The 24,013-nt window shown below is 47.6% G+C and overlaps 2 protein-coding genes across 7 annotated transcripts in view; one reads left to right on the top strand and one right to left on the bottom strand.

The window, feature by feature from the left end:
* Window positions 1-397: 397 nt before the first annotated feature.
* SMIM32 (small integral membrane protein 32) lies at window positions 398-1,961 on the top strand. Its single transcript, XM_051843414.2, has one exon. It carries the CDS (start codon window positions 1,008-1,010, stop codon window positions 1,317-1,319), a length of 312 nt encoding a protein of 103 aa, XP_051699374.1. The 5' UTR covers window positions 398-1,007; the 3' UTR covers window positions 1,320-1,961.
* A 9,671-nt stretch (window positions 1,962-11,632) lies between these two features.
* SMAD5 (SMAD family member 5) overlaps window positions 11,633-24,013 on the bottom strand; it is a 59,790-nt gene continuing 47,409 nt past the window's right edge. For all 6 annotated transcript variants that reach the window (XM_051843411.2, XM_008255047.4, XM_051843413.2 and 3 more), the window contains 3 exons: window positions 21,482-21,703; window positions 18,634-18,890; window positions 11,633-16,886 (listed from right to left, as the gene is read on the bottom strand). In XM_051843411.2, coding sequence (XP_051699371.1) covers window positions 16,743-16,886; window positions 18,634-18,890; window positions 21,482-21,703 — 623 coding nt within the window. In that variant the 3' untranslated portion in view covers window positions 11,633-16,742. The remainder of the gene's footprint in view (window positions 16,887-18,633; window positions 18,891-21,481; window positions 21,704-24,013) is intronic.

Below are 24,013 nucleotides of genomic sequence, written 5' to 3'. Positions count from 1 at the left end.
CGCCAGGCTTGACGGGGCTGCCCAGCGTAGGTGGTCACCCCCAGCACCATGTGCCCTCTGCGTCCAAGCATTAACAGCGGGGTTTGCTGCGCAAGTGAGCTCGCGCCGCGTACCTGCGGCCCAGCGCTACCCGGCAACCAGCGGGGACTTGGAGCCAACCCGGCCGTGCTGGAGAAGGAAGCAGGCGCCGGTGCTCACTGAGCCCCGCGGTGCGCCTCGGCTGGAGTTCAGGGATCTGCAGCGGTGCCTCTGCCGGGCAGCCTTTCTGGGACGCCCTGCGCGTCCTGGGTGCCGGCGTCGGCGAGCGGCGCGAGGCCGCCCTCTCGCGCCCTCACTGGTTCGCAGCGGCTCCCGGGTCAGCGCCCCCCCCCCCCCCCCCCGCCTCCTCCGCCGGGCCCCGAGCGCGCTCAGAGCCGCCCGGCAGCTGGGAGCTCTGCCTCCTCCCGCTCAGACCCGAGGCAGCCGCCGCGCGGCTCAGGACTGGCTCGCCGCGCGCCGGGACTGTCGGCAGGACCCGAGGCTGCAGGGCTGCGCCGGCGGACGCGGCGGGCGGCGGGCTCCGGGCTCCGGACCACCCGCGCTCGGTGCGCTCTGCGTCCCGGCGCCAAGCAGGGGCCACCTCCCGCTGCCGCGCCCCCAGGCTCCTCGAGCCCGGACCTGGGGTCCGAGCTGAAAGAGCGGCCGGGAGACCGCGAGGCGACCCGCTGACTCTGGCCCACGGTCCTGGGGGCGCTGGCAAGAAACGCAAAGCCCGAGGGGTGCCGACCCGGAACTGTCCAGTTCTGAGCGCTGGGGTCCGCCGCCCCGCGGGGAAGGCGGCTGAACACTGAGGCGAGAGAGCGAGCGAGCGAGCGAGCGGACGCGTCCCCAGGACTCTGCGGCCCCGCTGCTCCCAAGGTAGCGAGCGACTCCGGTCAGTGGCGCGCAGCCGGGTGGGAGGGGAGCGCCATGGAAGCGCTGGCAGGCACCGGGCTGCGCGAGGCGAAGTGAGGCGGGAGCCGCGGGCCATGTACGGCGACCTGTTCAACGCCACGGGCAGCCCCGAGGCGGCGGTGGGCGGCGCGCTGGCCCTGGGAGCCACGGTCAAGGCAGAGGGCGCTTTGCCGCTGGAGCTGGCCACGGCGCGCGGTATGCGGGACGGCACGGCCACCAAGCCCGACCTGCCCACCTACCTGCTGCTCTTCTTCCTGCTGCTGCTCTCCGTGGCGCTCGTCGTCCTCTTCATCGGCTGCCAGCTGCGCCACTCGGCCTTCGCCGCGCTGCCCCACGACCGCTCGCTGCGCGACGCCCGCGCGCCCTGGAAGACGCGGCCGGTGTAGCGGCGGCCCGGTGATCTGTCCTCGCCGAGCCCGAGCCGGGCAGAAAGGGCTCGACGCCAGGGGTCGCTGCCTCCGGGAACGCTGCGCCCAGACCCAAAGACCCTTTGCGACCTGGAGCGGCCGGGGCACCGAGGCTCCCAGAGGCTGCGCAGGGCCGGGTTCCAAGTTCCTGGAGGGTCGTTGTCTGCGATTCCCGGGCTGGGTCTTTACACCCCAGGTCCAGTCGGGGAGCCAACCCGGAGGACGGCGCGACTGCCCGAGCGCAGGAGCCTTGCTGGCCGCCCGCTGACTTAACTCACTTCGCACACGGAAGGGGCAGGCGCGACGAGCGCGCGACTGGCCCGGAGCTACCTGTCGCGACTCCCTGACCTCCTGGCCGTTTCCCCGCGGCTACTCGCTCCTCGGCAGTGAGGACCCCACCGGGATCTGAGCGAGTAGAAAGATGGCCCTCGGCGGCTGCGCCCGCCCTGGGGAAATGATGGGACGCGGTGTTTCAACGGGTCCCGCCCGGAGCCAGGAGCCCAGTTCCCTCTGCAGGCACTGGGGAGAAGCGGTCGGTGTCCCCTGTGGGGCTGCGGTTGGGGATTCTCGTGCCCCTTCTCCGGGGGTGAGGTTTCCACAATAAAAGCTCACCGAATTCGCCCTGGTGCCGACCACGCTCTGGTCATTTGCTGCGCCGCTTCGGAACGGGCGTAAGGGCTGGCAGCCGGAGCAGGACAAGACCCACGCGCGGCCCAGGCGCCCAGGTCAGTCTCGCGGTGCTTCTCCCCTCCAGGCTTCCACGTCGGGCAGTCGCTTGCCCTGGGAAGTTTCTGCAGGGCTGTCTGGAAACCTGCTGCCTGACCCTGGCTCTGCACGGCATTGCTTCCAGCTGGAGGCCTCCCCTTGGCTCCCAGAGCCATTCCTGGCCAGAACCACCTGGTGAAGTTAGGGCTGATGGTCAGAAACGTGGTGGGGGAGGGCTCTCCGCCAGGCAGCCCTGGGGAACTCTGCAGGAAGGGAATGGATGACTAAATCCAGCTCGGGTTGGGGGTGGCAGCGGTGGCAGGTATTTCAATGAACTGGAGAGGGTCTAGAAAGGTTTGTGATAAGCTTGACCATTTGCAGGGTTGACCTAATTCTAGGGAGTCTGTTTCATGGGAGTTTACAATAGTTTCTGGAGTTACCTGGCTCATGGGGGCACTGGAGGTTAGAGAAGGTTCCACTGAATGCATTCGGCGGCCTAACCCAGTCGTCCCGAATCACAGGAGCTCACTTAGGCTTCGGGAATGGGTAGAAAGCTAAGGACTCCTGCCCCTGGCCACACAGGCCACTGAACACTCCTGTGGCTGAAGAGACTGCCCAGGCTCCCCACTTCTCCCTAACCAGTCCCAACACTCCCCTCCCCTCTGCCCCGCCAGCTCCCACCCCACGCAGCCATGAAAAGGGGCAGGGGCCAGGCAAGACCCTGGGGGCCAGCGCTGTGATCAGCCCCCACATGATGGCTTGGCCTTTGGGAAAGGAGCTGACCCTCTGCAGTCTACTCAGGGTAACCCAGCCGATCTGCATGCACCTTGATTGCACAAAGAACGAGATGGGGATAGACGTGAGAAACGGCAGAGTCCCTGGCTGGCACACCTAACTTCCTTCAGCCGTGGCCTGGCGGTTGTAGGGGTAGGACACGGTTGCTGTGCAGAGGATTCCTCTACCACCCGTTCCCAGAGGCAGATAGGAAGGCAGTATGCACGTGTGCAGAAGCCCAGCACTGGAGGGTGCCCAGCTGTCTGGTGTGAAGTCCCAGCTCCTTCGCTCACTGGCTGTGTGGTCTCATGCAAATCCCTTCCCAGGTCGGAGCCTGTTTTCCCATCTCTGAAATGTGAATTACACTACTTAGCTCCACCGGGTTGTGTGTTAAACAGTGTAATCGTTAACATGCTGGCACAATGCTTGCACAAAGGGAGTGCCCGAATGTTAGCTATTATCATAACCTGAGCTGCAAGCTTGGGGAGCACTGGTGATGAAGCTGACCCCACTGGATGCACTCGAAGGTCCACTGTCTTCTGTGGCCACAAACAAATGCAAGGGTTGGTCCCTTCTCAGAGAACATGAGAGGCCGACTGGAGTAGAAGACACCTGTACTGAGCCACCATCAGCTATGGCCAGAGTGACCCAGGAGGCTCCCAGAATCCCCGACGATTGGTGTAGGCATCAAGGGGTTAAAACCACAAACTGCAAAGGTGGACACAACTTGAAAAGCAGCTCTCTGATGGCTCTACAGGGCCCCTTTAAATAGATGTTTCTGGAATAAATACTGCATGAAGTTGGCATCCAGAAGTCAGTAAGAGTTCTGCTTGCCAGCACTCTGAACCCAAGTAACCGCATTGCCTTTGCTAGGACAGTGCTGGACTAGCTGGGCAGTAACGAGTTCTTTGTCGTGCTGGGCGCAATCCAATTTTCCCCGAGCTGTAGGGACATGGCCAAGTTCACGGCTGCCCTCTACTGATATGCAGAACTCCAATGTGGTGACTCCAATGTGATGACTGGACATTTGGGCAATGTTATCCACTGAATGAATGCATGTGTCCTCCCAAAACCCCTGTGTTGAAGCCCTAACCTCAGAATGGCTGTGTGTAGAGTAAGAAATTAAGGTTATATGAATTGCTACAGGTGAGCCCCTGGAGAGCTAGCTGCTTCACGTGCTCTCCATGCACACACCAAGACAAGGCCTTGTGAGGATACAGTGAGATGACAATCTGCAAACCAGGAAGAGGGCCCTTACCAGAAAGCTAATCAGCCAGAATCTCCATCGTGGACTTCCAGCTCCCAGAACTGTGGGAAAAAAATCTCTGTGTTTAAGCCACCCGGCCTACGGTGTTTTGTTAGGGCACCATGTCCTCCTGCCCTTTGTCATCCCACCAATCCCAAGATGTCTTGGAGCCACCTTTGCAGAGCTGCGCATGGCAAGGCTACCAACAGGAATGGAGCCATGTCATAGGTGTTCGAGCTCCTCTGCTGTAAGCCGCCGCTAGGAGCCAGCAAGAGGCTTTAAGGAAAAGAGGTTTCTGAAGGGGGGAGGACGGTCGGTGCAGCTGCTAGCAACCAGTGAGGCAGCAGTGTGAGCGAGAGCCTGAGTCCCACAGCCAGGGCACCTGAGCTGGATCATCCACTCCACCTGGGTCACATTTCTGAATTTCTGCTGGCCTTAGTTTGCTCATCTGTAAAATGGGTGGGAACAGGACCTGCTTCATAGGATTCTCAACACTCAGGGGACTGCGTAGGTAAGCTGTTAGGCTCAGGCCTGATAGGTAGCGCAGCTCCTGAATGAGAGCTATCAGCAGCATCAACCGGAATGCCATCCAGGAAGGGCTCGTGGCAGTGCCAGCACAGCTACCTCGGCCCGCAGCCCTGTGCAAACGTGTGCTGTGGTGAAACTGCCGGCCGCTTCCCTGCCAGTTGCCGAGCTGCAGGGCAGCTGTGCTGTGGCTCCTCACCCTGCACTTGCCCCCTAAGCTACCTCTTCAGCTTGCGTGGCTTCCGTTGCTTTTCCAGTGACCCCTCCACACCACCCTGCACCCCCCAATGCCGTCATTTGGAGATCTCATAGGAAACCTCAACCTCACCAAGTCCAAAACTCATCATCCTTCTGTCTAAATGAGATCATCCTTCTAATTCCCTTTCCGGCCGCCCTCCGGTTGTCTCCCTTTCCTGCGTTTTTTTCTCTAGAACGTACCAGTGAACACATTGCACCGTTAACTTAGCTGGTGTGGTGACTCCATCACAGTGAAGACACACAAGGGAAAGAAGCTTGGTTTTCTCTTCAGCACGACACCTAAGTTCCTCCGGCACACGGATGCCCAAAGCGAACTCATCCCATCTCCCCAGATGCACCGCCACCACTTCCTGCACACCTCTCTGGTCCACCAGGCCCCCTCCACCCCAAACCAGCACCCCCGCACCCGAGCCCCTGCATCCACTATCGCCTCTCCCCAGTCAACACATTCAGTAACCGCAGGCCCCAGCTTCACACTTGGAATGGCTTCTCCCTGCTCTGGGGACAAAAAAACCCAAAAGCCTAACCTTGGCCTGAGGCCCAGGACCCCTTCCCACCCCAGCCTCGTCTCCTCACACCCCTCTGGTCACAGCAGCTTTTCAGTCCCCAAGGCCCCTCCTCCTTCTGGGTAATTCTTTCCCATTCTTGAGGTCTCAGCTACAACATCTCCCTTCCTCAGCAAGGACGTGTCCTAGTCCTGCTCATGCTGCCCACAGCTGTGCAGGACGGCCTCCCTGGTGGCTGCTGGTCTCTGCTCACTGCTAACCTGTAAGCTGTCCGGTCGGCGACAGGCCTCTTGTTTGCGGACATTTGCCCAAGGCCCGACATATTGCAAACACGAGACAGGCACTCGGTAAGTATTTGTTAAATGAAACAGAGCGGCACAACAAAACTGAAGGCTAGGGTAAAATTGCCTGGGCATTCTTTTTTGGACTCGTCTCTCGAATTTTCCACCTTAAACTTCTATCAGTTGAAATGACTGAGCTGACCTCTCCCTTACTGAGTGGTCCTCCAAGTGGCCGGTTCGGTTGGTGAGGGAATCCAGCAAGTTGTTAGCCTCTACCACTTCGTACTTGCACAAAACAAAGTTCGTACCTGCAGCCATTTCTGCCTGAAGTGCTCCTTTCCCGCAGGCACACACACATCTCAGCAGACCCATTCCCCTGCTTGCTGAGCTGAAGTTGCTACTTCCCACGCCCACCTCCTGGTCTCTCCCCGCTGTTCTCAGCGAGACCCTCCCCGGCCACTGGATCTGACATCGCAGTTCTTTCCCAGCCCCCAACTTCGCTTCCTGCTCATTTTTTTCTCCTTAGAACTTGGCAGTGAACACACTATTTATACTCTGCACCAACCAGCATGAAGACCCGTGAGAGAATGAGTTGTTGTTTATCCTCAGCCTGGTATTAGCTGAACAAAAACCCAATGCAGTTGTTTGGAGCCAGAAAAAAACAGCAACCGAGGAGCAGAGCCTCTGTTTTAGTCTCCTTCTGTGTTCCTGTTTCTCCACCCTGCAAGACAGGACCCATTAAACCTAACCAGGTAGGAACTTTAACACTTACGGCTCCTTTCCTTGAGGACAGAAACTGTGAATACCTTAAAGCTTGAGTTGTCGCCGGTGCCGCGGCTCACTAGGCTAATCCTCCGCCTCGCGGCGCCGGCACACCGGGTTCTAGTCCCAGTCGGGGCACCGGATTCTGTCCCGGTTGCCCCTCTTCCAGGCCAGCTCTCTGCTGTGGCCCGGGAGTGCAGTGGAGGATGGCCCAAGTGCTTGGGCCCTGCACCCCATGGGAGACCAGGAGAAGCACCTGGCTCCTGCCATTGGATCAGCGCGGTGCGCCGGCCACAGCGTGCTGGACGCAGCGGCCATTGGAGGGTGAACCAACGGCAAAGGAAGACCCTTCTGTCTCTCTCTCTCTCTCTCGCTGTCCACTCTGTCAAAAAAAAAAAAAAAAAAAAGCCTGAGTTGTCCTGAGCACCATTCAAGAATTGGGAAAAGTAGCTGAACCAATCACTTTAAACTGTACCAAAGAAATCCTGCCTCTAAGCTCCTAACAGGAACCTTCCAGGAGTAGCACTAGCTTCTCTAGTTCCTGTCATCATGTCTGCATTCAGCCTTCCAGAAGGGGAACGTTGAGAGCATCTCGCCAGGCTGGCGTTGTAGCCTAGTGGACAAGGCCACGGCCACAGCCTGTGTCCTAGATGGGTGCCAGTTCGAGACCCAGATGCTCCACTTCCCATCCAGATCCCTGCTAATGCACCTGTGAAGGCAGCGGAGGATGACGCAGGTCCTTGGGCCCCTGCACCAGGTAGGAGACTGGGAAGAAGCTCCCGGCTCCTGGCCCAGCCCTGGCCACGGTGGCCATCTGGGGAATGAGTCAGTGGGTAGAAGATCTCTGTCTTCTCCCTCTCTCTGTGTAACTCTTTCAAATAAATAAATACATCTTAGGAAGGAAGAAAGGTGGTACAACACTCCTCTTCAGGGTGTAACAGAGAAGTGGCACACACCACTTCTGCTCATATCCTATGGGGCAGCACAAAGGGAGGCTGGGAGAAGTAGTATGCGACTGGGTCTAAGTGTCCCTAACTAAAGAGGGCCAGAAGGGGTATCGGCAACCCCAGAGTGTATCAGGTCATGACAGAACCTTCTCGTGCGAACATCGTTCTGCACTTGCATCCCTAGCCAGGTTGCATTCAGCATCTTTACCTGCACCGCCATCACTAACTCAGTCTCAACAAGTTGATGCAAACCTCATTTCACAGACTTTTTTTTTTTTTTTTTTTTTTTGACAGGCAGAGTGGACAGTGAGAGAGAGAGACAGAGAGAGAAAGGTCTTCCTTTTGCCGTTGGTTCACCCTCCAATGGCCGCCGCTGCAGCCGGCGCGCCGCGCTGATCCGATGGCAGGAGCCAGGATCCAGGTGCTTTTCCTGGTCTCCCATGGGGTGCAGGGCCCAAGCACCTGGGCCATCCTCCACTGCACTCCCTGGCCATAGCAGAGAGCTGGCCTGGAAGAGGGGCAACCGGGACAGAATCCGGCGCCCCAACCGGGACTAGAACCCGGTGTGCCGGCGCCGCAAGGTGGAGGATTAGCCTATTGAGCCACGGCGCCGGCCTCATTTCACAGACTTTTATGTAGAGAAAAGGCGATCGGGGAACGCTTACTATTAACGCTATCATGCCTCTGAAGGAAAACAACAAAGTAGCCCAAACCTGTCAAAGCCCTCCAGGCTCCTGTGTTTTCTGAGTGCTAACTTCCTGCCCCTACAACACCCACACACTCTAAAACAAATTCAACTTTTAGTATCAAGTACAAAACATGGGTCACGTGCTTTGAGCCTCCTCCTGTTTCTCAAAGGCCTGATCCTCATCTACAACCACTGGGAAGGGCCCCAGAGTCTGATCCAGGGCGCTGAACTCCAACTACGCGGCACTCAGCGTCCTAACTCTGAGCTCTGAAATAGAGACTACACCTTTCTGTTCTTTTCACCTGTCAAATAGGTCACGAAAGTCATGCCCTTTTTGCTCTCTGGGAAAACATTGAATGTCAACAGGGTAAAGCTCCAATGCGAATGATAATTGTGTAGCTTCTCAGATCAACAATCCCAGGAGCCTGTTCCCTTTAGGGCAAACGACCCAAAGTTCAAACTGAAACAGACGCAAGTGCTCTAATATGCTGTTTCCCCTTTTTAATTTAAGATTTATTTATTTATTTGAAAGGCAGTTAGAGAGGCAGAGGGAGATAAGGAAAGAAAGGTCCTCCATCTGCCAGTTCAGTTCCCAAATGACTGCAACGGCCGGAGCTGCACTGATCTGAAGCTGGGAGCCAAGAGCGTCCTCTGGGTCTCCCACGCGGGCGCAGGGGCCCAAGGACTTGGGCCTTCTGCTGCTTTGCTGGGCCACAGCAGAGCTGATTAGAGGGGGAGCAGTCAAGACCCAGCCCGGCACCCATATACAATGCCAGCACTGCAGGCTTCGGCTTTACCTGCTGTGCTACAGCGCCGGCCACCCCCTTTCTTCTAAGCAGTGTAATCAAGATAACTAACACAGTGCTGATCTAGAACCGATGCAGCTAAGAACTGACTTATTACAGTGTGCACAAGGTGAATCCCAGCTTTTGGTTTTTGTTTAATCTCTTCTTGCTTCAGCACCGAGCACTCCATAGACAGGAGAGGGCAGGCTTACACTGCAGAGCTACACCAGCAGTGACAGCACAGGTGTGTCTATGCAGAGCTCACATTCCCAGGAGACGAGACCGTCAATCAACAGCGTAAAGAAAACACATGGCGCATGCTGAACGGTGATAAATGCTATGAGCAGAGAAAAGCTTTTTTGAGTACGCAGAATTTAAGAAGTATTTTGCAACAAAACCAGTTTCTCCGAAAACCAGGGGCTAGAGCTCCATCCAGAGCAGCTCATCCTTGTCAAGGACGGCAGAGGACGGCAGGAGTTACCAGCGGAACAGGTTCCAGTGGCACACAGGCAGACATTCAGTGGTTAGCTATGGGTTGCAGTTTCTGCTCCTAACTTTCTGTGCTGTTAAAATCCTCAGCATTCATCTCGGATATGAGTCTACTGAACATCAGACAGCAGGCGAAATTAATTGCGTGATGAAAAGGAAGGGGTAAGGCACAGTAGAGGAGCTTTTCAAAATTGACCTCCAGAGGCCGCTCCCTGTGGTAGTGAGTTGAGTTGCACCTGGGGAGTAACAAAGTTGACCTCTTAAGTACTTGAGTTCCTTGCTCCTGGCTTCAGCCTGGCCCAGCCTTAGCTTTTACAGCCATTTGGGGAGTGAACAAGCAGAAAGATGATTTGCCTTTCAAGGGGGTGGCGCTGTGTAGTAGTAGGTAAAAGCCGCCGTCTGCAGGGCCGGCATCCCATATGGGCTCCAGTTCCACACCCTGCTTCTCCATTTCCGATCCGATTCTCTGATACGGCCTGGGAAAGCAGTAGAAGATGACTCAATTGGGTCCCTGCACCCACATGGGAGACCCAGGAGAAGCTCCCGGCTCCTGGTTTTGTATCAGCCCAGCTCTGGCCATTGAGGGCCTTTGGGGAGAGAAGCAGCAGATGGAAGATCTGCCTCTGCCTCTCTGTAATTCTTGCCTTTCAAATAACTAAGTCTTAAAAAAAAAAAATCTACCTCCAAATACCAATCAACTGCTGAGGAAGGGCCCTTCGAAGGGAGTCATTCACACACTGACCTGATACGATACAGATATTAAATAAGTCTTAATTACAGACTGAAGCCTCTTCCAATCCAACACATTTCACAACGCACATGCTTAAGCAAACGGCCAACACTATTTATATTTTCTCCACATGATCACTCCCCTTTCTTTAAAATACAACCCCCAAAAAAGTGATTTACACCAAAAGAACAAAAAAATTTTTTACAAAAAGCTTATTAAAGACTTACCAATTCAAAAACAAAAAGCATGGTATTTAAAATGGTAAATGGGGGCAGCTCTTAGAAATGCTTCCTCTTTCAACCAAATATACTATGCAGAGTTCTAGTTTCTCAAAAGCACTGTCTGCCAACAGCCTTCTTATAAATGCTCATCAAATATGACCAGCATCAAACTGCTGTAACATACAACAGAATCAGCCATTACTCCTACAGCACCTGAACTGTTTTGGCCACAGTAACTTAAAAACTATCTTAAATCTGAGAGAAGGTACCACCTTTTCAGTGAACTTTTGCGAGGTCAAGTATTTTAAAAACAAAAATGCCTGTCAAACACCAGTGAAGTTTCTACAAAACATCTTACTAAGTGATTTTCAAATAAAAAGACCAAAGCAGCAACGAATTTGCAGAAATTCAATCCTCTGAGGAAGACTCTTCTAGGAAGAGAATCTCCATTTATTTTCAGGGGCTAAATATTGAGTTTGCGTTTCACTACTACTCTGCCCAGAGCAGGTGGATTTTCACCTTTCCTAATCAGACTGCGTTGGCACTTTTTGTACACACGACACAGAGGGTGGCAATAACTGATGGCGATGATCAACAGCTAGTCTGTGATTTAAAGTTTTTCAAAAGTAGAGGTGCTGGAACCGTGACTCACTTGGTTAATCCTCCACCTGTGGCGCCGACGTCCCATGGGTGCCGGGTTCTGTTCCAGTTGCCCCTCTTCCAGTCCAGCTCTCTGCTGTGGCCCGGGAAGGCAATGAAGGATGGCCCAGGTGCTTGGGCTCCTGCACCCGCATGGGAGACCAGGAGGAAGCACCTGGCTCTTGGCTTCGGACTAACGTAGCTCCGGCCCTAGAGGCCATTTGCGGGGGGTGAACCAACGGAAGGAAGACCTGTCTCTCTCACTAACTCTGTCAAATAAATTAAAAAAAAAAAGGAGGGGGGAAAAAAAGAAAAAATACAGCTGATTCACCTATTGGACCATCAACTGTTGCTCTAGCAAGGTCAAGCAGCATCAATAATTACTATGAATCAAAAAAAATCAACAGAAACGTTACTTATCCAAAAATATGAGTGCATATATGCCCGGCACTCTTCTAGGAACTTTATTTCTATTACTTCATGAATTTTACCCAAAATCCTAGACAGCAGATCTGTATTTTTACAAATGAGGAAACTGAGGCACAGAGAGATGCAGCAGCTTCCCTTGGGCACACAGCTGTGAGACCCAGGACCCCGATGCAGGGCGGAAGACGTGGTATATTCATTTTTTATTACTAGCGCACAAATAGGTAACAGCAACAGACCATCTCATCCCTCTTGCACAATGAAATGTTAAGTCAAAACGCAGTACCAAAATAAAAAAAAGACACATTAGGCAGGTTTTGAGGTTTATTAAAATAAAGTATTAGCAAACAATTGCAAAAACAAATTTTTTAAGAGTTATGGCTTTGAAAAGCACAATACAGTAAAACCTAGTACACGTTTGTAAGTATCAAAAAGAACAGTCGAAGCAAGTTGCTAGAATTTCATTTTGTCAATATCAACAGAAACGGACAAGTACAAATGAGAAGCAGACCTGCAGCGCAGCCGTCGGTTTGGTCTCTATCATCTGCATGTGAAACACCTTTCTAGGAGAAAGTCAGCTGTTGCATACATTCATCCCATTTTCCTGACAATCTTACCCGATTTCAGTGATTGCAAATGCAACTTCAACCACACAGGTTAGAAAGGAAATCACTTGCTGAACCAGCCCCTTCCAGAGTCCCTAGAGTTATTTTAGGAACAAATCAAAGCAGTGTCATCTCCAGCAGTAATAAAAGGCAGAAACCTGGCGCTAAAAGATTTCTGTTACAAGGATTTGGGATTCTTTGGCCTCACTGGAGTTTTGTTACAGCTCACACCTGCTAGTAATCAAGAAGACACTATTCATTCATGAAGGGGAAAAACTACCTGTACACAAAATTCCAAACGTTTAAAGGTAACTTCAAGTAAATTCGTATTGTACAATGGCTTATGACGATTCTAAGAATTTTAGGAAGTGAGTTATTTAGACAAGAATGACACAAACCTTTCTCACGCTGCCATGAATGACCAATCCATCCCGGTCTATAACTGGATCTTTTGAACAAAGTAACTCATCACTTGTGTTACATCAGCTGCTCCTGGCAAATAGCATAGCATACATTTTCTCATTTACAAAACAACACACCCGTCAGAGCGTGAACTCACTTCCACTGGTTTTGGTGAACCACCCAACTGTAGGATGTCACTTAGTTTACAGGACAGCAGTCCTCTGGCAAACAAGCGATCCAATGTGGCAGGCTTGATAAACACGGTTACTCCTGTAACCAGCACCCATGGAGCTGCGTTCCACTGAATTCCACAGAACTGCAGAGGTTTCTGTTTGGCATCTTTGTGGAGAAGAAATGTCTTGATTCTCAGTGTTCATACATGCCTCCTTCATGCTAAGGAAATTCCTGAGACTCTCACCTGTTATCAATGAGAAACATGCTGCTTGCCCTGGGGAACAGGCATCCATCAAACCTCCAAAAAGCTGTCCTGGCTTATGCTAAGACCACCCATCAATCACCATTTAGGAAAACTCCTTCCATAAGAATCATCACGCACGTCTAATACCAACAGGTCCCTACTACCTTAAATGATACTTGCTTGTCTAGCTGATGGGCATAACAGGACACATGTTCATATTCATACTTGGGAGATTACGTGAGGATTTAACTAATAAGACAAGGAAGGGCTCTGACCCTGTTAAAAGTTAGCGGGTCCAAAATGGAAGTCTTTACTGGAAGCTGAATTCACTAATAATTTATCAAGATTCTGTTTTCCTTGGGAAGAAGGATATTACTGTGTTTTAAGTGGGAAGGTAATAATCATCCTAAGTACTATTAAGCAAATGATGAGAAAAAGCATCAAGAAATGCCACTGCACTGGTATATCAGATGCTCTCTGTAACCCAAGCACAGTGCTGTAGGAGGCACTAGCACAGGTTCTGGAGTTTCTCCGCCAGTGTGATTTCATTTTCTGTGTAAACGTTCTCCTCCAACAGAGAACTATTACAGGGCAGGGAACTGCTCCCTGGGTCCCCCTTGGGTTATACCAAAGGTTTGTAACACAGGCCTGGGTTCTCATCTTGACAGCAGGTTTCAGACCTGAATACTTAACGATTACTCTACCTCCCAAAAGGGTGTCTTGCTTTCAAAAGTTACAAAAAGGGTAAAATGGCTGTGTCTTTCTGTATTACTGGGTGCGGCCCGCTGAATTACCGAGTTAGTAGAAGTACTCCAGATTTCACCTCAGGAACCCAGCCAATTCTATTACCACAGTTGTCTTACACAGCAGCAGTAAAATGTGAACAATGATTCATATTGATGCTTACATCTGACATTGTTTTCCTTAAAATGTCTCTAAAATAATGTTAGTCTCAGTAGATTAATAACATGACTACTAGTTTACATTCCATAATTTTACCCAGGCAATAACAACCAGGCCTTAACATTCCATTATGTACAGATGACCGTCAAATGCACCTTTTATATCCTGCTTTTATGCGATTAATATTTTCCTGTTGCTTTAATTCATCACTAAGATTAATTTGATTCTACTTTGCTTTCTGTATTTACCAAATTGGTTGTAACTCTGTTATTTCCATATTCGGTCTTTTCAGTTGGTATATACTTGTGTAAATAGTGATTATTGTAGTGCTGATGTTTTCATAAACTTGACTATCAACCACCCTGTAGATTAAATAAAAACTGTGATTTTCTTGGAGTAGGTGCTGTGGCACAGGTTAAGCTGCTACTTGGGATGCCTACATCTCTGATCAAAGTGCCTGGTTCCAGTCCCAGGTACTCTGCTTCCAATGCACCTTCCTGCTAATGTGCCTGGGAAGCAGCAGATGATGGCCCACGCACCTGGGACCTGCTCCCCAGGTGAGAGACGCACGAGTTCCTGGTCCCTAACTTTGGCCTGGTCAAGCCCCAGCTGTTCTAGGCAGTCAGGGAGTGAGCCAACGGGTGGAACGCCTCTCTGTCTGCCTCTCCTCCCTCCTGTCACTGTGACTTTTGGACAAATAAATCTAAATAACAACAACAAAAAAAGCCACCTGTAATTTTCACAAATGCTCTTTGCCAGGTTTTCACTTTTTTTTTCCCTATCAAGTGCAACTTCCCATTCACAGACACATGGGCATTCTTAGTGACTGTAAAGCAGCTGGAGTAAATAGACTTTTCATTTAAAATCCACAGGTGTGGGGCTGACAACTTTGAATAACTACAGAAAGTCTATCCTTTTCCATGAAACTCTTGAGAGCTAACAGCTTCAACACCGTCCTTCATGAGGCCAGTCACACAAAATCCTGCTAACTCCAAAAGCTGTGACATTATGGTTACAAATAAAAATAATGTTTAATTAGCTCTCACTTGAAAACATCAGTAAAACTATGCAACAGATTCTCCTAGTTTACCACGGGAACCTGCTGAAGTTGTTTACATGTATCTGTCATTCAACTTGAATCATTTTTTTCCCACAAATTTGTTCCAAAGATTGTGCCATGCACCTGACAGGTGAGAGAATGATGAGAACACAAAGCAAATGGCTCTCCAATGTGGCTGCCACTGCTCTGGGAGACTGAGGATGCATGTCTTGTGACACTTGTGCTAAGGCTCAGGTTACTGTCACAAAGTGGTCCTGTCACCCAGCAAGAATGGTGCTGAGCTGGGACACAAAGGGCTCTTCAACTGAAAAAAACGCCAACCACCCATGCGCTGCACTTAGAAAAACAATAAATAATGGCACAGGAGACAAAAGAGAGCATATAATCCTTTCCTTAAAAGATGTACTTTTTTTCCATAAAAGCAGAAATAGTAAAAGTAGAAAGTCAAACCAAACTAACAGTTTAAACAGAAGGACAACATGGCTCCATACACTTTCAAAAGGCACCAGAAAACAAAACTTCTTGAGTTGGGTAAATCAGGTCATCTTTTTTCCCAAAACGATGTCTTCATTCTCTTGCCATACTAACTGTCCATTTAACAGCTCCTAGAAGAAGTGTTACAAGCTTTTGTTTAACATTTTAGAGTTTTCATGTTTTTCCTCTTTGAAGATTGTACTTTGGGAGTCTAGCATCCAACAGGTACTAAAAAATGGAAGCTGACACAGTACTGATGATGAGAGAACCGTCTACAATCTGTTACGTGAATATTCTAAAAATCAGCTATGCCAACACTCACTGCTGATTCATGTGAGCACCTGATCAGAAGCCTCATACTTGAGGTCCATGTTGAAGGGTTCCCATGGCTAGAGTGCACAGGTCCCCACATGAGCTGATAGAAGAGCAATGGAATTAAGTGTGTGATTTTCCAGCATTAATAACACCCATAAAATCACAGAGAATTAAAAAGGCACCTGAAGTTGGAGCTACAGAATAACAGTCTTATAACCTAGGTTGAAAATAAAAAGAAAATTAAAAAAAAAAAAAAAAGAAAAAGCCTAACATCCTACAACTGTAGTCTAAAAGTTGCAGTGTTTATTAATACAAAAGGGGTAACCACAGAAGTAAGGCTAAGCATCTAAGTCCAAGTCACTTGAGTGTGTTTTACCAAAGATTACACTAAGAACTGCCACCCATCAAAGTGCAAAACAAAAGATTAATGCATGTAAAAATCAGAGTTCTTGCAACATTGGCCAAAAGCAGCAAACACAGCTGAACGAGGCCATGCATGCACTGTCACTGGCTATAAAGTAGTACTTATGACACATTATGAGTAAATGACATATACTGGAGATCAGTTATTTGCAATATTATTTTTAAAAAGGAAATGTTTTACAAAAGGTATATAGCATAAAGTTACATTACACTGACAAACATTTAGCTATATTAAAGGTAAATTTACGATGTCATCTAGAAAACTATCACTCTGCTTTCAGTGAGCACTGCCTGTTGAGACGCGCACAGTGTTCCTTCAAATCAAACACTGTGTTCTTCTAGTTCTTTTTAAGCCCCTATCTTTTGCTTTTGCAAAACAATGAACCGTACTTTTTTAAAGCTGGTGGGACAAAAACGGTGATAAAAGCAGTTTCGGGAACATACACAGTGGGAGGAAAGACTTAGTTTTCATTATACCCTATTTCATGTTTCACCATGTGATTCTTTTTATATACTGAACTAACAAAAAACTGTTGAGACGAGAAAGCAAAAGCATGTTCCAGTTTAGCATCAATGCAAACTTCTGACCTGGGGCACAATACTCTGCATCTTTCACAACACCTTTGAGAGTTCATCATGGGAACATGAATACAAACAAATGTAGATTCATCACAAAATACAAATGTATTGGTCACAATTATGTAGAAAAAAATAAGCTGTAATATCTGTTTTCCATGTAAGCTCACAGTATCTGTACTGAAAGTTTCTCTAAAATTAAAACAAGTCCACTAATAATGTAATTGAAAAGAATACTTCTGCACTATGAAACAGAAGATATGGGGTTAAGAGGGGAGCCCATCTGAGTAAGGACTTTATCCAGCCACTGAAGAGGCCCATGAAGGTGAATCTCAATCCAACAAGGGGTACTGGTCACATCCTGCCGGTGATATTCTGCTCCCCAGCCCTACGGAAATGAAGATATCATAACAAATTTCTCTTTAAATTGTCAACCAGTTTAAACACATTATCTTTTTGTTGTTTTGATAAAATTGAACAGTAATGATGACAAAAAAAACAGCCTCATCATTCAAAACTATATGAATTTTTAAATAACATGTAACTCCCTTAACAGAAACCTAAATGCCCAGCATAGTTCAGAAATGTATCTTAGAAATTTTAGAAATGTAAGATAATATCTTGTAATTAGAACAGTATTTCTGTAGTGAAACGCATCCTCACTTAATGAGATAAATTCAAATAAACAGCATCATAAAAGTTCATGTCAGACTGTTAACAAAAATTCCTGGTTTTCAGGTTATTGTTTCTTAAAATTAAATTTGTTTATTGGAGAGGCAGAGAGAATGAGCTCCCACCCACTGGTTCACTTCCCAAATGCTCACAGTGAGTGAAGCCAGGAGCTGGGAACTCAGCTCACGTCTCCCACACGAACAGCAAACACCTAACCACTTGAGCCATCGCTTCCTGCCTCCCAAGATGCTCATTAGCAGGAAGCTGCAGTGAGCAGCCAGAACCAGGTGTCAGACCAAGGTATCCAACATGGAATGCACAGTCTTAACTGCTAGGCCAAATGCCTGCCCCATGCACTCCCTCCCCTTTGTGACTTAAAGCTATGTACACACTGATCAATGCACACATGTATAATGTAGTTGAGCAATGACACAGAAATTATCCTTTAAGATGGGAAACTAATGGATGAATTGGGCTGAAATATTTTAGCCTAAAGTTCCTGCCAAAAATTAAAATAGATGGAGTGATTAAGATGCTGCTTGCCACAACCCGTCTAAGACTGCCTGTGTTGGAGTCCTGCCTCCACCACTACTTTTGGCTTCCAGTTAATGTGCAACCTGAGAGGCAATGGGGGAGAGCTTAAGTAAGTGGGTCCCCTGACCCAGACTGACTTTCTGACTCTTGGCTTCCAGCCCAGGCCCAGTTGTTCCTGGCACTCAGGGAGTAAACCAGCAGATAAGAGAGAGTTCTGTCTCTTGCTTTCTGAGTAAGTGTGTGTGTGTGCCTCTGTCCTTCAAATAATTACAATTACCTTTTTAAACACTGCTTGTGGCAGTCATGGCCTCTGAAAACAGTGGGGGTGGGAGGGAGGCAGGAGGGGAGATGGGTAGAGAAGCTGGGGGGAATGGAGATGAAAATATGTATCATATTTTCATAGAGGGAAAGGAATTACCTTCAGTCAATTGATAAACTGATGGACCAGAATAGAACAGACTTTTGTTTATGAACCATACCTCTGGAATGTCAGTGGAATCAGGTCAAGAGAATAAATGATAAATGTGTAAACCTTACAGCTTAGATACAAGTAAAAATAATTTTAGTTTTCTAAGTCATTGCTAATATGCTGTAACAGAATCTATTAATAATACTGTTGAAGCTAATAACTGAAAAGGAAATTTTAACATTAAATGCTTTCCAGTCTTTTAGCTGAAATGCTTCATAAACTCAACCCCTATTTGACATCTAAATCACTAACAATGATGTGCTTTATAATGCATGGATTACAAAATGAAAATGCAGACTTACCATATGATTAAAATGTTAAATTCAACAATGTAATTTGAAGCCTATTAAATCAGGTCAAAATTAACTATCCTCTTTTATTTAACAGATGAAATTTTAATTATAACAGGAAGACACACTACATATATTTACAGTAACTCATATTTTGGATCACAACTCACCTTGACGAAACTCATTCGAATGGTGCACATTTTGGTGAGCTCATACACTGCCTCAAACCCATGATTGACAGACTGGGCCAGAAGCTGAGCGAACTCTTGATTGTTAAAAATTTTGAGGCTGCAGCTGCTGGGAATCTTACAGACAGTGGTGGGATGAAAGCCGTGATGAAAGTTGCAGTTCCTACTCTGTACAAAAATGCTGCTGTCACTGAGACATTCTGCATACACCTCTCCGCCAACATAGTACAGGTGGACACCTTCAAAAGACAGGCATTGCGAGAGTCAGATTAAGTAAGGCCTTATCTTGATATCAAAGAGGTTGTACAGTTCATCAGAAATACCTACAAAGCCACAGCAAACTCCTGACTATCTGAACGGGAAGCTACCACTAGATGGCCTTCTGCTGCCAAAGACCACCAAGAAGTTAATGAAAGCCTCAGCCCAAAATGGCTCCAGAAAAACTGAGTCAGGCCTCAGGCTGGTAGTATAGCAGTCATTCACTTTATCCAACAATCATTTATTATCCCTATGAGAAAACACTAAGGAAGTTGCCTTTTGATAATTTTTCAAAAGAATGTTCTTTGCTACCAACTTAAACAAACAGTCACCTGGCAGAGTTTTGCATTCTTTCTGTGAAAAGGACAGCTGATAATTTAAAAAGTTACATTTCAAGTCACAGGAATAATTTTGGATGGCAGACTTCCTTTACTTTCTTTTAAACTTTCTTAGATACAGAAATAAATGAGGGGCCGGCACTGTGGCACTGCGGGTTAAAGCCCTGGCCTGAAGTGCCGGCATCCCATATGGGCGCTGGTGCGAGTCCCAGCTGTTCCTCTTCCAATGTAGCTCTCTGCTATGGCCTGGGAAAGCAGCAGAAGATGGCCCAAGTCCGTGGGCCCCTGCACCCATGTAGGAAACCCAGAGGAGGCTCCTGGCTCCTGGCTTCGGATTGGCACAGCTCCAGCTGTTGTGGCCATCTGGGGAGTGAACCAGCGAATGGAAGACGAGATCTCTCTCTGTCTCTACCTCTCTCGGGTAGCTCTGTTTTTCAAATAAATAAAATAAATCTAGAACGAAAGAAAAGAAAGAAAAGAAAGAAAAGAAAGAAAAGAAAAGAAAAGAAAAGAAAGAAAAGAAAGAAAAGAAAAGAAAGAAAGAAAGAAAGGAAGGAAGGAAAAGTTTTAAAGTTCTGGGGCCAGTACTGTGGCACAGTGAGCTAAGCTGCTCCCTGCACTGGCCTACATCCTTTCAATCTTGGCTGCTCTGCTTCCAATCCAGCTCCCGGATGGCTCAAGCACTTGGGCCCCCGGCCACCCACAAAGGCAATCCAGATGGAGTTCCAGGCTCCTGGCTTCAGCCTGGCCCAGCATCAGCACCCCTGCAGCCATGTGGGAAGTAAAACAACCGATAGAGATCTCTCTCTCTCTTTCTCCCTATTTCTCTGCCTTTCAAATAAATAAATCTTTTTTTTTTTTTTTTAAAAAAAAAAGGTATTTTATCACTAAAGCTAAAGTCATCTAGTATTTTCCCAAATTACCCTTCTAACCTCCTCAAACTAATTTTTCTTCCTCAAAGGCAGAAACTGCTAGTTCGGTGTGTATCCTTTCAAACCTTTTAATATGCATTTAATTACATATCTAAGTTACTATGGAACATTTCTGCTGGTTTTACATATGGGTGGGTGTCTGGCTTAACTTTGTTTTCTAAGTTAACCAGTATCATATTCTATTAACAGAAACCTGCTCTTAACAGATCTTAGAGGATTTTACTAGGCTCCAAAGCAGAACTCTGCCACTGTATATATTCTAAATGGTATACATTATTTGAGAATGAGTATCAGGCTGTGGTATTAAAAACTGCTTTATTTCCAAGCAAATAAAACTGACCCATTAAAGAAAGGGTTTTAGAACTATATACTAGGAAAAAGGGGAAAATTAATTCCAGGATTTCAGAATTCACCACGTAGATTTACCTTAAATTATTTCTATTGTAGTGGGGGGTGAGGGGTGGGGAACAATGCACAGAAGTGAGGCAATTCACCTTAAAAATCATGGCAACTTGGCAGTAAAAAGAATCAAAACTTAGCTTACAACTTATTTTTGGCAGAGTAGTTTTAAAAAATATCTCCTATAACAAATCTCATGAAAATTTTACTTATTTTTGTTCTTGTTTTAGACCAAGAGTCATGTCAAAAAGCAAAAAAGCAGCCGGGGTAAAAGCTAATCCTCAAGAAAACAGGCAACACAGTCTGCCTGCGACAGGCCTGCTTCCTGACTGCGTGGGCATGCCATGGTGCAAACTGCAGTGGGAGAAGGGCCTTGTGTACAGGGGCAACTGTTTCGCAGGGCTCATTATAAGCAAAACCTCATTACTAGCATCTGTGGCAAAGCCACTTAAGACAGCATCCCTCACTCTGGATTCCCACATCTAACTGTTTCTCCACCACTGTGATACTCAGAGACCTGTAGACAATCCCAGATACTTCATAAATACCATAGTTATTCTCATCCTTCACCTGCATTTCTATGCTGCATGAGTATTTCCTGTGTATTTACTATAAGCCAGGCCCTGTTTTAACCACCAAGGATACTGTTATGAACAAGGCAAATTTCTGTACAACTTATATTCAAATAAGGATAACACTCAAAAAGTAAGATGGTTTCACAGCCTTAGTACTACAAAGAAAAGCTAAGTTGGACAAGGAAGAGGGGATTCATTGTTATCTTTGAGTAATACATCCTCTAAAATAAGTAATTTGAAGTAGAAGTCATGCCTTAAGCTTTATATGCTTCTAGAAACCTTAGTGCTATACACAACAAGAAGAGTAAAGGACAAATGAAAACATTACCTTTTCCAATGTGTCGCCTAGTGTTTTCAATTGTCGAATTACGATTCACATTTGACAATAACCCCAAGCAGAATCTACTTTTGTTATTGGAAGGGTCTGTGAATCCATCTACTAACACACTAGTAGAAGATGCATGAAAAGCTTCCCCAACACGATTGTTTAACTCATAGTAGACAATTGAACACCAGTGTTTGGGTTCCTCATAAGCAACAGGCTGAACATCTGTGAACAAACCAGAAAAAAAAGTTTAGTAAAGAATTATAAGAAAGTCAAGATTCTTTACATGTTTACCCTTTAACCCAACCCAGACACTGCATGAAAAAGAAAATGTTCACTTTTTCATTCAAGTCTCACTGTCCTTCCTGGCTTTGAGCCTACATCCAAAAAACACTAGAAATAAGCTTGAGCATGACAATTTTTAAAACTATGCTAACACAAGGACTGGCCAAAGTTTCAGCCTGCTTGGGCTGCTTTAAAAAAATGCCAAAACTGAACTAGTTGAAACAACAGAAATTTATTTCTCAGAGCCCTGGGAAGTCAAAGATCAAGGTGTTGGCAAATTTGCAAGGATTCACTTCCCAATTTGAGACAAATGCCCTCTGATACGTGTGCTCACAGGACTGTGTCTCAGTGTGGGCAAACAGAGAAAGAGCAGTCTTTCTCTTCTTAACAGGGCACTAAACCCATCATGAGGGGGCCAGCATTGTGACGTAGCACACAGGTAAAGGTGCTACTTGTGACGCCAGCATCCCATATGGGCGCCGGTTCATGTCTCAGCTGCTCCATTTCCAAACCAGTTCTCTGCTAATAGCCTGGACAAAACAGCAGAAGATGGCCTAAATCCTTTGGCCCCTGTTCCCACATAAGAGTCCATGAAGAAGTTTCCAGTTCCTGGCTTTGGCCTGCTCAATGCTGGCCACTATGGCCATTGGGGAGTGAACCAGCAGATGGAATAAATATTTGTCTCTCCTCACCCTCTCTGTAACTGTGACTTTCAAATAAATAAATTGGTTTCTTTTTTAAGACTTTATTCATTTGAAAGAGTTACGCAGAGAGATAAAGAGAGAGGGTGGTCTTCCATCCGATGGTTCACTCCCAAACCGGCTGCAACGGCCAGAGCTGTGCCAATCTGAAGCCAGGAGCTTCCTCTAGGCCTCCCACGTGGGTGCAGGGGCCCAAGGACTCGGGCCGTCCTCTACCACTCTCCCAGGACACAGCACAGAGCTGGATCAGAAGAGGAGCAGCTGTGTCTTGAACCAGTGCCCATATGGGATGCCGGCGCTTCAGGCCAGGGCGTTAACCCACTATACCACAGCGCCAGCCCCGGAACTAAGTCTTTTTTTTTTTTTTTTTTTTTTTTTTTTAAGAAAATGCATCATGAGGACTCCACCCTCATGAACTCATATACACCTAATTACCTCCCACAGGCCCCATCTCCAAACACCAACACATTAGCAGTTAGGGCTTCAATGTACGAATGTGCAACCGTCTGAGCATTCCATGCTTAGCCCTTGAAAATTCATGTCTTTCACAGGTAGAATATAAGTAACTCCATCGGAACAGCCCCTGGTCTTAACTCCTATCAGCATCTCAGGTCTAAAGTCCAGTTTCATTTAAGTTAGAAGTGGGTGAGACTTGGGCAAAACCTCAACCTGTGAAACCTGTGAAACCAGTTACGTGCTGGGGGTGGAGAGGTGGGATCGGGGCACACTCAGCTCCAGGTACAAGGCTTCAGAGGACAGCCAGTCTGTGGAAACCAAGGCAGCAATCCTGACAATCTATCAGTTTCAAGGCCACTTTTTGTCTTCTGAAGAACACTACAAGTTTTTAGTAAAGTATCTTTATTGACCTGTCCTATAGAATTTAAGAAATACGACAGCCTTCTTCATTCCAACCAGTCTCTGCTGCCTTCAGTTCAAACTGAGCTGTGCCCTGTTGGAATGGCTGCCTGATCACACTCATGGTTCACACCCACACCAATCTCACCAACTAGTCTATCAGCAAAACCTCTACTGTTCTCTTTTGAACACATTTTTCTCATTTTCTGTAATATAAAGGGAATGAAAATTTTCCAAATTTTTAATAAAGTTCTGGTTCCTTTCTGCTTAATTCCTTTTTCATTTCTCTTTAAATTTCACCATGAGTAGTCATAGGAGAAACTAGGCCACTCCTTCAACACTGTGTAGTGTCACAGTAGGTTAAGCCACCATTTGCCACACTGATGTCCCACACTGGATCGCTGCTTTGAGTCCCAGCTGCTCTGCTTGCTGTCCAGCTTCCTGTTAACATGCCTGAGAAACCAAAAGATGGCCAGGTACTCAGGCACCTGCCACTCACAGCAGGGCTTTTTTCTAATATGGACCTCAAAATTCTATCTATTACCTGGTTCCAAAGTCGCTTCCGCATTTTTCAGATATTTGTTAAAACAGCACCCCACCCCTGAGGCCAATTTCTGTCTTAGGTGCTGCAGGCTGATACAACAAAACACCACAGGCTAAGACATTTAACAGAAATTTATTTATCATTCTGGAG

This window comes from Oryctolagus cuniculus, chromosome 6, assembly GCF_964237555.1.
Source record: "Oryctolagus cuniculus chromosome 6, mOryCun1.1, whole genome shotgun sequence".
NCBI classification, from domain to species: Eukaryota; Metazoa; Chordata; class Mammalia; order Lagomorpha; family Leporidae; genus Oryctolagus; species Oryctolagus cuniculus.
Note: the sequence above shows the minus strand (reverse complement) of the source record. Positions and strands in the feature narration are given on the sequence as shown.

Coding starts and splice junctions, on each gene's coding strand:
- SMIM32 (XM_051843414.2), top strand. CDS start 1,008: ATGTACGGCGACCTGTTCAACGCCACGGGCAGCCCCGAGGCGGCGGTG.